The sequence below is a fragment of the Salvia hispanica genome, unplaced genomic scaffold (assembly GCF_023119035.1).
Source record: "Salvia hispanica cultivar TCC Black 2014 unplaced genomic scaffold, UniMelb_Shisp_WGS_1.0 HiC_scaffold_563, whole genome shotgun sequence".
In the NCBI taxonomy this organism is placed as follows: domain Eukaryota; kingdom Viridiplantae; phylum Streptophyta; class Magnoliopsida; order Lamiales; family Lamiaceae; genus Salvia; species Salvia hispanica.
In genome coordinates this window covers 2,201-19,578 of record NW_025952315.1, presented here as the reverse complement: position 1 = coordinate 19,578, position 17,378 = coordinate 2,201, and the positions used below count along the sequence as shown (strand labels likewise).

Here is a 17,378-nt window from a genome sequence, read left to right as displayed (position 1 = left end):
TGGTCCCCACCTCTCGCGACACGTGTCCCGTACTGCTTTGACTTTGTATCCGCTGGCGCACTCTCATTGGCGCTTACAAAACACACAAATTAATTATCAACAGTGATGGTGACTTGTCTTTTTAAATAATCCCTTCCGTCTAGGGGTGGCGAAACGGGTTACCCACGGGTACCCACACCCGATAAGTCGGGTACCCGTACCCGATTTTAGCAAAAATTTGTTGTCCCAATACCCGCCCCACGACATACCGGGATTACCCGATACCCATGACGGATATCCCGTACCCGACATTGCGGGTACCCGTACCCGACCTGAAATACTAATAAAAAATTTGAAAACCATAATAACAACCGTCAATGTTCCCTAATTTACTTTGGTAAACGTTGAATAGATTGATAATAAAAGTGAGGGGCACTCTATAGTTAGTTCCATTGAGTTTTCAATTGTATGTTCGTTGAAATATAAAAATCATTTTAAAAGATCTCTTAGATTATATAAAGTACTCGCATTGTTCCGCATTTATAGAGGCATTTCATTTTCTTCACTCATTTTGGAAATATAATAATATAAATACTCTTTTCTACATTATTATTATTATTATTATTATCTCTCTTACTTTATTTTTTCTCCATTCTAACTATTTATTTTTAATTTTTCAAAATGAGTGCATATTTGGCTATTATTATTTAACTATTTACTTTTTTTTCTCCACTTTAACTATTTGAAACACCTCTATTTATATGGAACGGAGGGAGTATTAAAAGATGGAGCTATGACTAATACTAATAATAACCGGGTATTACCGGGACTAACGGGTATACACTTGCACGGGTAATGCGTATACCCGCTACCCGCAAAACTCTAAAATACACTACCCAATCCCGCCCCGTTTCCCGTTATCATCGGGTAGCGGATACCCACTACCCGGCAGGTAGCGGGTCGAGATGGGAATTACCCATTACCCGCTACCCATTTTGCCGCCCCTACTTCCGTCACATAATAAGAATTACTTTTAACATAGACACATGTTTTAATAAATATAAAAAATAATAGATTAAAAAAGTGTTATAGAATATGAGATCCACTTTTTTATGAGTTTTACAATAGAATGCAAGTAAAATGAGTTAGTGGAATGCGTGACCTACTTACCTCTATAGTTCGATGAAATGCGACTCTTATTGTGGACGGTCGGACGGACAAAAATGATAAAATGAGACTCTTATCGAGGATGAAGGGGATATTTCTTAAACTTATGTTTTTTAAAAGGATATTCCAGTACGTTATAAGTGAGACGTTTCTTTTAAATATATAATTTAATAATATTTAAAAAAAATTGAGAGGAGAAAAAAAAAAATTGAGAAAATTTAAATAAAAAATTAAAAAAATAATGTAGGAGACATAATAAAACTCTCTCATCCACGACAATAATCTTGGTAATGAATGACACACATTTTAATATAAATTTATTAAATAATAAATAAATAAATAAATAAATTAGTACTCCATCCCTTCTAATAATTTGTCAGAGTTGATGTGACGTAGTTTAAGAAATGTAATAGAAAGTGAGTTGAAAAAATAGTGGAATTGTGTCCTACTTTTATATATTAGTTTTATTATAAAATGTGAGTGAGAATGAATATTATTTAGTGGAATGTAGAATCTACTATAAAAAAAATAAAAGTGAAAGGTGTCAAAATTTTGGAGATGGACAAAATGGAAATAAGTGATTTCAGGACGGGAAGTATATTATATAAATAGAGGAAGATAAATTTTTGATGGACGAAAATATAAAAATAAGACTATATATTATATCCGACATAGTATAGTTTTGTAAAAATCTATAAAGACAATAATTACTGATATATTCATTCCGTTTCATAATTCATTATAAAGAACAAATATGTTTGAATACGTGTATTTGAAAGAATTTAAAACAGTGCACGAATATATAAACCTGTTTTCATTATAGTTTAATTAGTGAAAACAAGACTCGACCATTGTAGAAAAGAATAATCAGCACGACTCCCTCATAAATAGAAATTCATCAAAAAGAAAAGAATAAAGAAGAACATAGCAAAAACATACAAAAAGACTCCTCTATTTCATGCAAAAACATTCTTTTTTTATTTATAAGAAAAAAATTTTTTATTAATTACTTTAAAAGTAATTTTAATGTTTAAATGCAAAATTTTGAAATTTGCATGATAGTGAAGCATGGGACCCAATCCACAACGTGATTCACATACAATATTTAATTTTAGGTATTTGTTTTATTATTAAATTATAAAAATCAAACAACGTATCCCTTTGAAACAATTGTCCCCATCTTCAACATTAAATAATTCCCTTCGTCATGAGTAAATTTGTTGTCGGCTCTATCTGCATGCCATTACCACATTCCCTTAAGTATCTTTTACCACTTCACTATTAGGAACAATTTAATTAATCACATATAATCAATGGGTAAGTACATATTAGTGGATTTCAAACTATTCACCGTGAACCTTGAAAAGAGGTTTCGTTGGGTGATTCGATAAAAAGATCGTTGCCAACATTGTAAAGCGAGAAGCGTATGGCGGACGTTGCGATAATGACGTGATCGAAGAATACAAGTGAACTACTCCAAAAGAGTGGCGAGACGAAATCCGGCAATTACCCCAAGGTCTACGATACGTCAAATGCCTAATTCGATAGAGTTTTCAGCCTCATGGATCAGTGTAGTATTAGTCAATGCTTTTACCTCACATGAATTCACCATTGCTATAATTACACCTTACGATACTTCTGAGATAAAAATAAAATTTAGTAAAAATACAACAATAATTCCAAAAAAGCCCGCTGATTTTGACCAATATCAAACCTGTAAACTTGATGAAGCTTGAAACCCATGTGAGAAAAAACAACATAGTGATGATTTTGACTATTATCCAACTTGCACATTCACTGCATCTATTCAATGTTAACATTCATCCATCACAATTGAGATTTATTTTAATTTTGTATAAAAGTTCACTAGTATATCACGTCAAAATGGCTCTTATGTATCACTGTGTTATTACATTATAAGTTTCACTTTTTAAAATACATCGGGAAGTTATCCAACATAAAGTCAATCAAATTCAATAACTCTCATCTTTTGATGCACAAAACACAACTTTTTATTTCATAATTTCAAATATAATAAATCATCGAATGCACAATTTATTTTGAATTATTCTCAAAACTTTTGGAACTGGACAATAATATATACAACTTCCACTTCTCTCACTCATCCTATGTGGAATTAGTTTGTAACTCAACAAATGAGATCTAGAAAGTATTAATTAAAGTCCAAATTATTTTAAAAACTAGAAAAATTATTCAAATTTCCAATGTCCACGTGTCATTTTTCGAGGGCATCTAGATACAATTGCACTAAAAATTTTAAAAATTGTTGAACAGACAGAATCTAACCAAATTTCACTATTTTTTTTACAATTAATTAAGTTGCTTAGGAGTGTGGTGGTGGGCAATATAATCCAACGAAGGAAGCAGAAGAAAATATGTACACGTCTCCTTAGTATAAATTCAACATGTAAACATTTCCAAAAATCCTCCCAAAAACACAAGAGCATGAGATGACCTTCCTTCACTCAAATATACACACAAACACATGGCGGATCCAATCACGCGCAAGAGCGGCAACGACAAGCGCCGGTTCAGCGACGAGCAGATCCGGCGCCTCGAGGCGATGTTCGCCTCCGAGAGCAAGCTCGAGCCCCGGAGGAAGACGGAGGTGGCCCGGGAGCTAGGGCTGCAGCCGCGCCAGGTGGCGATCTGGTTCCAGAACAAGCGGGCGCGGTGGAAGTCGAAGCACGTGGAGAAGGAGTATGCCGCGCTGGCCGCGAGCTACGACGCCCTCTCCGACCGGTTCGAGTCGTTGAAGAGAGAAGCAGTCGTTGGTCGATCAGGTAGTTAGTTAGTTACTAATTTCATTCACGATTAATTCACATAACTTTTTTTATCCATCCATAGTTAATTAATATTTTTACTTTTTTCTAGTTTTGGTAACTGACATACGTTCTACTGACTCATCTAACTCATATTTTATTATAAAAGTATAAATCATATTTGGTAATTCGTTAGTTAGTTACTACTTGCGTCCACGATTTGACATAATTTTTTTTACATTCGTTCCATGATTAATTAACATTTTTACTTTTACTAATTTTTGGTAATTGATCACACGTTCTACTGAGTCACCTAACTCACAATTTATTAATAAAAGTATGAATCATATTCTACTGATTTTTTCAACTCATGCTACTATATTCTTAAAATTGAGCGAATCAACTCATGTCAACTGATTTATTTGTTTGTGAAACAGCTGCGGAAGTTGAAGGGAGGGAGGGAGCGATGGAGAATCGGAGAGTGGGAAGAATGAGTTTGAAGTGAAGGAGGAGGGAGTTGGGATGGTGGAGGAGGAAGAGATGATGATGAGGATGGTGGATACGGCGTCGGATTGGGGTGGTCTTGATTTTGATGATGTTGTTATGGATCAAAGTAGCTGCCAGTGGTTGGGTTTACGGTCTTGATTTCGATTCATTATACGTGCAGATTGTCGGAAAACTCATGAAATTTTGTCAAATTGTGGTATGTGTCGTAACTCTAAGAATTAATCAAAAAACCCAGGAAGTTTTGATTTGTTTGCAAATTATCGCAAGACAAAAAATATCCAGTTGCGTACATGTAATATATTGATTGTGTTTTTCAACCAAACGCCGATGTTTTCTTCATGAATCGATGACATCGTTTAGCGGTGATATCTACGTATTTATCACCAAAACATTTCGTGGAGAGGATGATTCGAACAAATTAATTTTTGAAGTTCGGGACGTATCAGAACTGGACCGAGCTTCTTAGTGTTTCTTGCAATTAATTATGCTCCGCAATTTGATTTCTCTATCCTACTTATGGCTGAGGTATAAATAGGGCTTTGGTCTGTATAGACTATGGAGGGAATGAAATATGATTTTAAGGTATAATAGGAAATATGAATCTCCCACTTTGATTTTAATGTTATTCCCAAATGTAATATGAAATTCACAAAGATATGGAATATATTGTTTTTAAACCCCAAATGCTTAAGCACTTTATGTAGCAATCTAAACAAAAAAAAAAATAAAAAAAAAAATATGAGTAACTGAAATATGATATCGTGAGCAGGAAGATAAAACTGATTATTAGGCCCAATATCCGTGACAATTAAATAAGGTATGGGCCATAAACAACTAGGCCCATTAAAACCTTCTCATAGAAACAAAAAAATTTCTTATAAGTGGATTAGGACCATTTATTTTGAGCAAGCCCGGGAAAAACCTCAAAGCGTGGTCAGGGGGGTCAACTGACCCCACCCTGGTCACGAGGGGAAAATTTAGTAAGTTTGACATTTGAGCTTCCCGCCCTACAATGAAAAACTCTGCTCTAATCAATGGGTTGGGGTTACTTTCATCCCCTTTCCCAAAACCCCCAAACTTGTTTGCCTCGCACCAATCGGATGACTATGATCCCTTTTTCTTTGTTTGATCGAAAGAATTTGTTTCTAGATATTGTAAATGCAATTTCGCATTTACACTAACTACTCTTTATTTTTTCTTTTCCCACAATAATGAATCTATTTATTCATATCAATTTCTGATTAAAGTGTATATTTTTTTCCAAATAACAAAAAAAGACCAATCTAAAACGCCTAATCACGACACACAATCTTAATTCAGTTAAATCTAATTAGCTTACCCCCCTCATCACCCATGTTTGTACACCTAATGCAAAATAATTTGTAATTCACAATAGATTAATATTCCAAATTTTTTAACTCCCCTACAAAAAACACAAAATTAGCAAATAAACAATTTCATGTCAAATTAAAAACCCAATTCATGACCCAACCCCTCCGATGCAAAAAAAAACTTTTTAAGGAAAAAATCACATGTTAACATTACATACTCCCTTCGTCCATAAACACCAAAAAAAAAAAAAAAAAACCCTAATAGTGGAATTAGTGCGGGTCTAAAAAAACAACAAGCAGGGGAAATTAGTATGAAAATTAGTCACTAATTAGTTGATTTATATTGTTTAAACCGGGGATGATGTGGTTGTCATAGTTACAGTGCGGAAAAATCCGTCATTAAAAATTTTCTTTACAATTTATTATTGGGGTTTCCCGGAAACGATGTGTTCTTTTAAAGAAGAAATTTCACTAATTAGTGACCCGATGGTGAGTTTTTTTTAGTGAAAAATAGTTTATTTGTAATGTGCGAATTTTTAAAAAAAATTAGTAAAATAAGAAAAAAATAGGGAAAAAATGAGACAAAAAAATTTTAAACTTTTATAAATTGGATTAATTTTTGTTTACACCCCACCCCATATGATAAAATGATACTATTTTTGGGGAAGGGAAAATATCAAAAAAGTGAGGTGAGCAAAATTTTTAGCCGTCTTAAAAATTTTCCCTTAAAATATGACATTTTATATTGTTATTAAAACCCAATGTTGTGAAAAAAAAAACACTTATGTAATTGAGAAACTCTAAAAAGGGAAATGTGATTTTTTTTATGGAAAGGAGGAAATAATAATTTTTTTTTGTAAAAATTAAAAATAAAAATATAAATAATAAAGGGAAAATTTTGCGGGAGTGCTATATAAATTGATTCGCTCTTATTCTGCATGATCAAAGCCCTAGACGCTGCTATCTCACAACAATGGATCCCCATGTCTCTCTGTCCGACGCTGGTTGAGCTTGAGAGGAAGTTGAAGAAAGAAGGAAAGGTTAGAGCATCCCTTGTTTTACTATTAATTGCAATATTTTATCGAAAATCTTTAGGTGCACCCCTAGCCTCATAATTTCGAGTTTAAATTCAAATGCTCTGAACTATGTATCTTCCTGGTTTTGTTTTTGGTGCGATTGATTGTGAAATCTGAGCGGGAAAAATCGGAACGATTCTAGTTTTGATTGAATTTTTAAATTTTCCCGATATGTCGAATTCATGAATCATAGGCTCAGAATTTCTCCTGGTTCTTTTTTTTCGTTGGAAATAGAATGAGATTTTTTTGTTTTTAGATTAAGTAATTATGAAATTGTGAGTGTAGGCTAGAGAGAAGGAGTTGAAAAAACTTAAAGTTGCTCAAAAAAAAATTGGGCAAAAGCACCCAGGTGCTAATTCACTTCATTCTGCCCCAAACCAGTATATTGTTACTTGATTATCATAAGTTTGTGTTTGTTAGAGATACTCATCCCTTTGCGTGTTTGTGTTTGATTTCTCGCAAAATCCAAAAACAACAACCTTCAAAATGAAAAAAAAGAAGAAGGGAAGGAAAACCCCGGGAAGTTGCCCCAAACACCTCGGGGTGAAAAAAAAACTTTCTGACCAGATGCCACAGAGTTATAATCCAATGCCCGTTTGAAAAATCGTAAGCTATAGATTATTGATCTAGTGTTGTTGCTAAATATGAGAGTCTTCCGTCTATCATTGAAAAAATTTCTTGCTAGGGGTATGAATGGTGGGGGGTAAAAATTTTCAAGGGCAGACTCCAAAAGCTCCAAACCACCCTTTTGTCATCAAGCTTTCATCCTTTGGGCGGTAACATTTTTTCAAAATTCAAATTAACTGTTCATGGCTGATAGTACTTCAACTGTTTTTTTTAATACACTTTTTAATCCTAATGCAGATGCTCCCACCCCCTTTAATGTTACGGGGGCCCCTTCACTTTGGGCCCAGCTTTTACTGCTGCTATTGAGGTTTTCAAGTGGCAATTAAATTATCATGTCATTAATTTATTTGAAATGTTTGATTTCTAAGCAAAATTTTTCCCTCTAGGACACCATTATTCGCGGGAAAAGGGAGGGCCCTGGGTACAATGCATTGTGGGTGCCTGGTATGGATCATGCTAAATAGCTACAAGGTTTTAAATTGGATATATTTCAGCTTTTAATAAAATCCGGGTCTACTTTGTCAAAAATTTTGCTGAGCCAATCACCGATTCCAATGCAGGTTGTTGTGGAAAAAAAATTTTAAGGCGGAACGGGGAATTTGGGAAAGGCATGATCTTGGTGGTGAAAGATTTGTAGATGCAGTAAGTTCTTTCATATATTCTCATTTAATATAATTTTGGTAATTTGCAGCATCCTCTAACCAGGGCTATCTCATTTATGTTTTTACTTGTTAAATGTGGTAATAGGTCTGGAAATGGAAAAACAGTGGGGGGGCACAATTTTAAAGCAACTCCCCCCGGCTTGGGGGGCATCTCTTGATTGGTCACGTGGGGTGATAATTTGGATAAACATTGCATATTTGATTAGGCAGAGATTTAAAGTGGAACAAAATTCTTGTTCTATAAGGTTTTACCCGGGAAAAAGAGATAAAGGGCGGTCACGGAGTTTTTTAAGACTTCACAAAAAGGTCTCATATATAGGTATGCTCATGCTTAAATGCAATGCAATTTTCTTGTGATCTGAGATAGTTTTTTTTCCCTTGTGTTCTTGGAAGCCAAATTTTTGGGAAGACCAATATCCTCATATTTGAGATTTTTATTTATAATGGATGACACATTCTCGATCAGTTAAATCACATTTGCATTTGATAACTGTGCAATTTAGGGATAAGATTTTTGCTTTTTATAGCATGAGGTTAGTTGACACTTTTATGGACAAGACCCCCCTGATTAGTCAAATTTTTGTTGCATTTGTCCCAAACTACTACCTATTGGGCCAATACTTTTATATCTTTTTTGGGTTTCGGGGGCAGTTGCCCTTTATGGTGGTTTATTTTTTCCCCTTTCCCCAAAGTTTCTCACCCAATATTTTTTTTAGGGATAAACGCCCTGGTGGTTTGGGGGACTGTCGTATGCAAACAACAATACCCAAGACTGAGTTAAAAAACAATATATAAAAAGAGAGAACACTGCGCCCGGGGTTCATGGGTATGAAACTGAAGTCGAATTTGGGGTTCTGACCTCATTTGCTTATCCTCGGGAAGGGGGATTTGGGTGAGATTTTGGGCAACTACTCGAGTGGAAACAATGCTTGGGGATACGGCTGTGGCAATACATCCAGAGGATCCAAAATACATGCATCTTCATGGGAAATTCGCTGTTCATCCTTTCAATGGAAGGAAGCAAAAAAATAATTTGTGATAGTGTCCTTGTCGATATGAAATTCGGGACTAAAGTCTTTAAATACAGAACAGTTTCTGCTAATAATACTTTTTTTTCTATTTTCAGTTCATATTCTGAGAAGTATTTGGGAATATTTTGCAGAAAACCCAGCCCATGATCCTGATGATTAGGGAAGTTGGGCGCCACGATTTATGCATCACTATCTTCACTGGGTGATGGGAAAATAAATAGCAATGGTGGTGAAGAATTTGAAGGAATGCCACGTTTTAAGGCACGTGTGGCTATGATCCAAGCTTTAAAAAAAAAGGTACTCCTACCCCTTCACTTTTTATTAAGCATTACTTGAAGTAGTTGCCCTTATTTTAATTATGCTGATTGTTAGCTCTATTTGCAATCAAAAAAGGGGCTTCATAGAGGTGATAAAGATAATGAGATGTGCCTTAAAATTTGTTCAACAAGAATGAAGTAGTGGAATACCTTGTAAAGCCCCAGTGGTTTTTGAGCTGCAAAGGCATGGCAGAGGATGGTCTGAATGCTGTTTTTTGGGTTTTACAACTCCAAAGTTAGGGATCTTACCGAAACAATATCTTGCTGAATGGGAGGGATTTTTTAGAATTATTAGTCTTTGAAGCCTTAAGTTTTTTACCTTTCCTTTATAGTTGATGTATTTCCTCCTGCTTTTTTGCTGCCTTTTAAAATTTTGATTAACTAACATTTATGCAAAATTAGCTTCTAATGATATCCCGTGTTCCATAGATGGCTTGAAAACATGCGTGACTGGTGCATTTCAAGGCAGATTTGGGGGGGCCATCGTATCCCAGCGTGGTATGTGGAGTTGGAAGATGATCAGCTCAAGGGGCTTGGTGCATACGATGATCGGTGGGTTGTTTGCAGGACAGAGGAAGTCAGGAGGAGGCTAGCCGATTGTTTGCTGGGAAGAAGTTCCAGCTTACCAAGATCCAGACGTGTTAGATACCTGGTTTTTTTTCTGGTTTATTTCCATTATCTGCAAATTTTGGGTTTGGGCCCGGCGAAACTGAAGATCTCAAAACTTTTTATCCAACAAGCATGCTTGAAACTGGTCATGATATTCTCTTTTTCTGGGTGGCGCGTATGGTGATGATGTGTATGAAGCTAGGAGGTGATCTACCATTTACAAAAGGGTTTTTAGCATTCTTATTTTCCTGCATGTTTGAACTTTAAATTTTAAAATTATAATTCTGTATACGGGTAAGGCGGGTTCTTTTTTTGCCAACCTAAACCTTTTTTTTAGCCTAGAAGGGGTTATGGGTGCAATTTTGTTCATTTCATAATTATGAGTTCTGTTATGTGATTAGGGAGATACTGAAAGAGAAGAATTTTTGTCGTAGTTTAATGTTCTGTTAACCTGCTGGTCGTTTGATCTATGTACCAGTTTTACTGGCACTTTTGCTTTTAGTTACTTTAAAAGATATAATTATGTTGCAATCTGTGCTGTGTTGTGGCATTTTAGTTTTTTTTAAAAAAAGTTGACCTCATTGCTAAAATGCAAGTTTTGAACATTCTTTACTTGCATTCAGGTTTACTTGCACCCAATGGTTCGGGGACTCCGCATGGATGCAAAATGTCCAAATCCTTAGGAAATGGTATCGATCCACTCGACATTATTAATGGTGCAACCCCGAAGAACTCCATGAAAAGCTGGATAAAAAATTTAAAGAAGGAAACTTGACAGAGGGGAAAACCAAAAATGCAAAAAAAAGCCCCGCAAAAAGAATTCCCTGATGGGATTGTAGAAAAGGGACTGATGCTCTGCGCTTTGGGTCTTGTTTCTTATACAGCTCAGGTGGTCTTATATTTTACTTTATCTGAACTTGTTTTTTCTTCTTGTTCATCAAAGTCTTATCTTCACGTTCCTTCCTTCCAGTCGGACAAAAAAAATCTGGACATTCAGAGGGTTGAGGGATATCGGGGGTGGTGCAATAAGCTGTGGAATGCAATTAGGTTTGCTCTGACTAAACTTGGGGATGACTATACCCCTCCAATAGAGATTGATCCAGCTTCCATGCCTTTTTTGTCAATGGGTACTGTCTGTGTTAACAAAGCTATATCAAAAACAGTTTCGTGGAATCATATGAGTTTTCGGTGCCCGCCACGGCTGTGTACTTTGGGGGAAGTATCAGTTGTGTGATGTCTTCATTGAAGTAATCAAGCCGTATTTTGGTGGCAGCGATCCTGCATTTTTCATCACGAGAAGATCTGCACAGGATTTCCTTTGGCTGTGCCTAGATTGTGGCTTACGGCTGCTCCATCCGTTTATGCCTTTTATCACAGAAGACCTGTGGCAGCGCCCTTTCCCCCCAAGATAGATTCTGCCAGAAAAAAATCCATTGTGATATCGGAATATCCATCCGTTGTTAAGGTAACATCGTTTTTAACACTTTGCTCATTCTTGTCAATCTTTATGAAATAACTCATTCCCCCTTTAAATGTCAGAGCTGGACGAATGATGAGGGAGTCGCAGATGGATACGATCAATTCTGCGATTAAATCAAAGGTCTCTTAAATCACTTTTTTCCACCAAAAGTGAGGCCAGCAGCTATTGTTCATTGCCACACAAATGAGGCACATGGTATCATCAAGGGACATGAAATGGAGGGTTGTTACCTTTCCAAGCTATCATCTCTGACTGTATGCAATTATTATTCTTTTTTTACCACATTTTATCCTTTTTTTTCTTTCTATTACGGGATTACCTTTTCCGCTTCCAAAATATGCTAATTTTAGGTGTTGAGTGAGGATGATGAGGTTCCAGTGGGTTTCTTTTGGGGGAACTAGTCAATGAATCTGTCTCAGTCTTCCTCGAAAAAGGAAGCATTAACATCGAAGCTCTACTTGGAAAGTTTAAGAAGATGACTTGTGCTGCTGGCTACTGAAATTTCATCTCTAGATATAAATATGTAAAATGGAAAGACAAAACTAATTAATTAACACATTCTCACAAACCCAAATACTCCTACCTGATCCGGAAGCATAATTTTGTTTATACCAATCAATGCGTAAAATATTACAAGAAATGTTAATTTTATTTATGAGTCACTAATTTTATTCATTTTTTAGTTTTATTTTTATTTTTTTGTAACAAAATATGTACAATGATATTGTCAAGAATAACAAATGAAGTTATTTGATATACCAAAAAAAATTATAAGAACATAACCTAAATGTATTATAGTAGTAGTAACATAGAAATATTTTAAAATACTACGTGATACTCAATTCCTCCACAAGAATATGACTTTTTTTATTTTTGGTGTCTTACAAGAATATGTACTTTTTAATTTTAGAAATTCTTTCTCTCTAATATGGTGGGACACTTTCTATTTTAATAATTGTGTCATTTAGAGAGACATCCCAAAAGAAAATATGTCACTTATAGTGACTAGTGAGATAGGAGAGTACTACTTTAATAAATATATTATAAAATAATTATTTTGTCCTTGAAAAATAAAAACTTTTAAAATGACACAAGTTTTAATGCACAATTGATAAAGTAAGAAAAAAAGAATTGGTAAAGTATGAGAGAGGAAAATAAAAGTTGGTAAAATAAGAGAGAGAAGAAGGGGAAAAGTAGTTTGACTTTTGAGCTATCGCAAGCCCTACAGCCTGAAACTCTATTTTAAATAATCGAGTTGGGGTTCACTTATGTTCTTCATTAACCATCCATTAACCATTGCCAACAATAATCGCGATATCTCCCCGCATTCCGAGCGGATGACTATGAGTACTTTTTTCACTCTCTCGTCGAAAGAATTCGTTTCTTAAATCCACTATTGTAAACTCAATTTACTGCACTTACACTAGCTAGTACCTTTTTTTTTAAATGCGATCAATAATGAATCTTCATTTATTCATATACAATCGTATTGATTCAAATTCCGGCTTATTCTTTTTCAAATCCCCCTTGTTTTTTAATTATGTCCAAACTAAAACAAATAAACTAATTAACTCACTTACCTTAATCACAAAATAATTAATTGATAATACAAGACTCACTTGTCCACTTGCAAAGGGTGATACAAATTATTCATTCTTCCAAAATAAAATACCCACAATAATTTGAATGAAAGATGCTATTGCCGGTTTGCCTCTCCTTATAGCCATTATTAACATATAGTACTATTAAAATAAAATAGCTTAATGACGACACTAATTTGACCTCGACTATATCATGCGTGGACTTTCTAGTCAACTTAGACATATATAAATATTGATATAGGGGAATTTTTTGTTATATATTATTCTCAGTAGCTTTTAATAACAACCTTTCTATATACATATATTAACCGGCACTGTCGTACTATTTACAAGTATAAATTATTCCTCAAAATATTGAATGTGATTATAGAATTGAAACCATATAATTTGATAAATAAGAGTCATAAGACATCCACTCGTTCCTTGTAAGGTTAAATTTCTTACATATATGCTCTAAATACTAATCAAGAATTATTCAGAAAAAATATAATTGTCTCGGAATCAAAAGCTTTAAAGCATCATTGCTTTTCCAATTTCCACACTCTTATTTAAGCATACACTGCGAGCTTTACCCGCCATCAGTGTAAGGGCACCCGTTTTGTTGCACAATCAGAGCTCCTCACATGTCATCTTTCTTGTCTGTATATACACCCATTTCACAATTTCCAATTATCTATTTTATTATTTATTTTGAGTATATAATTTTGATTTTATTGAAATTTTTATTTGTTAATTAATACTATAGAATTGAAAATTTAAGAAAAGAAAATTTAAAAAATATATAGGTGAATAGTGTAAGTGCTTAATTTCTTCGTGTTCAAGGATTGTGAGTAGTATTCAAAAATGCGTAAGTTGATTATAGTCAAGGTATTACTATTACTGCTCAAGGGCTATGGATAACCTCGAAACGAGATATTTTCGAGAAATTTACCCAAAGAGGAAAGGTTAAGATTTTGAGTCCAAACATCAATCATCATACTAGAATCATAGGCGGGGAAATGCACAGTTTTTTATCATAAAAACAAGAATAACTATTTTAGTCAAAGATTAAGTGGCAAATAAAGGCTAATTAGATTAAATAGCCATTAATAAAGTGTTGAAATTGATTAAAGATACTCCAAAAAAAGCCTGTGTTTTCGCTAGGGTTAATCAACCTCAACTCCACAATTAAACTACACAAATTATTCTTCACTTATATCAACACATTGAAGAATAAAATTGTCGAAAAAAACAACTATAGTGAGAATCTTTACACCTAAAAATCAGCCACAAAGATGATTTTGTAAGATCATGGCATCGAATCCAATCATTTCTTGAATGAGAACAAGTGGCTTTGTGTGACAAGTTGCAAGCCACTTCAATTAAATAAATCTTGTTTCACATATATGAAGAATCTATGTTTAAGGTTTCACTTTATCCATTAAAAATGGAGATGATTATTGTTTGTTTGATTATAGAATTTACTCTATGCAACTGTGCCTCTACCTTGAGAAAGGTTTGAGGCTATGATGAATTTGGAAACTAACTCAAGATGATGATAAGGTTGCACAAATAAATGGTTTATGATCATTGAGTACATCTATTATCATATGTTTGACAAAAAACATGACCTTGGTTTTAGTAGTTCAAGTCAAGGGGATCTCGATCATGGTCGTCCAATGACCTATAATCGGGTCGCCCTTGATGAACACGTCAAGAAAAGAAGATGGAGTTGTGCTGTTTCGAATGTGTTGTTGTTCTGTGTTGCTGATTGCTTCTAGTCTTGTCTTTATTTGATAGTATTTTGTTTGTGTTCTCTTTTATTAGATGACATCTTTTGTTTGTTCTATGATGTTGTCAGTGGTAATTGTCTAGTCATCTCTTGTATCATACTTTACATCTTCTCTGTATCATGATATGCTTAGTTTATATTTGTCATATCTTCCTGATAGTATTTGTTTTGGTGTACCTTAATAACAACGATAATTGGTAGGTTATAAAGGACAACAATAATAATGGGTAGGAAACCGAAACGGTTAGTTCTCACTAAATCATATCGATAATTATAGATGTGGTTGGATCATCGATCGATTCTAGCTTTCATGACTAGTAATCATAGAGACGATTTAATAATGTGTTATAACCGAACCAACTGATAAGTACACCTATTAACACATCTACTCAAAGAAGTGTTATGCTAAAATAATAAACCATCAATTGAGTCTATTTTTTGGATTATGATTTTTACTTTTTTACCCTTCTGTAGATCTCGGATATATCATGGGAACTCATTTATTTTATAAATATATACGTATATGACATGAATTTTCTTCTATAGTTGTCTAATCAAGTCTAGATATTAAATTACAAAATTCCTAGAATCCCTTTGATTAATTTTACAAACAAAAAGATGTTGGATTAAGAAGTCTATCCACTATTCTAGTTCACGAACAAATCCATTTCCTTTCGTCGTTGGAAATCCCACTTGAAACTAAAGTTTCTGATAAATATTGTAATGAATAATTTAGTTGCAACCATGAATCATTGGGAAAGTAATTAATTGCTGGGAAAAAGACATGTATTAGTGTATATATATTGTGGGTATGGTCCTAAAAATTCAATTAATATAGTAAGTAGTGCATGATTGATGCTTATATAAATAAATATCGCATATCCTTGTATTAAAATGAACAATTTTATTAAATTATTTAGAAAAGAATCATATCTAAGGAAAAAGAGCCAAATGCCAATCTTAATTTGAATATGCCCCCTTAATTAGTTTAATTCTTTTATTTTGTGATGTCATGAAGTAGCACATCATGATAGGGAGTCGAATAATATTCTTTCATCTAACTTTCAATAATAATAATAGTAATAATTTAGATCATTAAATCATGAGGCATTACCATTAGCCATTAGGTACACAAAGATATCCACTATCTTTTTCCATCAAAACTTGTGAACAAATCCTAGCACTATTCTGACTCATCTCTTGAATATTGAAGAGTTAAAGATTAAAATTATTGTTAGCTAAATAGTACAATTACACACAAAAATATAACACCAACACACTTGGGAAAAATGGTGAAAGGTTGAAGTTAGGAGCAAAAAAGATGCAAAAATAATTTGAAGGAGAGTAATCATGTTGATTACGGTTTAATTTTGGGATAATTTCTTATTATGTTTGTGATTATCCATGTTTGAATTTTATACCCAAATTATGCAACCTGGACATCATCAATTCACTTTTTATACAAAACTCCAAAAAGGAATGCAACAGATGGAGTCTTTTGGATGGGATTCAAATTCCATAGTCTTAAGAACAATTTTTTCATGACTCCATAATCACATTTGCTATTTTCTTTTTAATTTTCATTATTTAGTTTTCAATTTTCATTATTTTTTAAAAACATTTAGGATTAGTAAAATATTATTTTTAGATATGTAAAAATAGTTTTTAATTCATTTTTTAACATTATTAGTACTCTTTATTTAGGAAAAAATGTACTATCATCACTCTATAAGTTAAAACTACTATTAGTTTCTATCATTATAGATATAAAATTATCAACAAAAATATTAGTATATAACTAAAAAAATTATAAAATTTGTCGAGCCCGATGGGTCCAACAGATTAGCCGCCCGAAATTCGAAAGTTCAGGGTTGGAATTGACCATTTATAACCCGAAAATATTCTAACCCTGATGACTCGTACCTGAATAGTCTTACAATCCAAGCAAACAAGTCGATCCGATTGGCGTCCTTAGCATATGAAAAAAGAAATTGACGAACACAAGAAAACATGAGCAATTAAGAGGCAACCCACATCCCGACATTACCTCCCATCATCATCCATTTGAGAAATCAAACACTAGTAGCCAAAAATATCAAGAAACAGAAAACCCACATATCACATTTGCTATTGAAATGAAGACTTAGAAAGAGCAAACAAGAGGGAGACCAAGGTCAATATTTGAAAGATCTTGATGTTTGTGTGTACGTGTGATGTGTACCTCAACAGTTGAACGATCAACGGTGGGGGAATCATTCTTCATTCAACCACACAATCCTGGTCGTCAACTGCTTTGTGGTCTTTATTTCAAATTAAGTAATGGGGTCCCATTTAATTTAATTCACCTTCATATGTTGGCAATTTGGTTTGTTTCTTTCTATTTATTGCCCTATTCAACTGTCCTCAATCACTGACCGATCATGTTCATTCCTTAATA

General features: G+C 33.9%; 1 protein-coding gene and 1 pseudogene across 1 annotated transcript; both read left to right on the top strand.

The window, feature by feature from the left end:
• Positions 1-3,579: 3,579 nt before the first annotated feature.
• LOC125199576 (homeobox-leucine zipper protein ATHB-7-like) lies at positions 3,580-4,434 on the top strand. Its single transcript, XM_048097553.1, has 2 exons — positions 3,580-3,950; positions 4,367-4,434. Exons 1-2 carry the CDS (start codon positions 3,653-3,655, stop codon positions 4,432-4,434), a joined length of 366 nt encoding a protein of 121 aa, XP_047953510.1. The 5' UTR covers positions 3,580-3,652.
• A 17-nt stretch (positions 4,435-4,451) lies between these two features.
• On the top strand, positions 4,452-12,068 carry LOC125199575 (annotated as a pseudogene).
• The last annotated feature ends 5,310 nt before the right edge of the window (positions 12,069-17,378 follow it).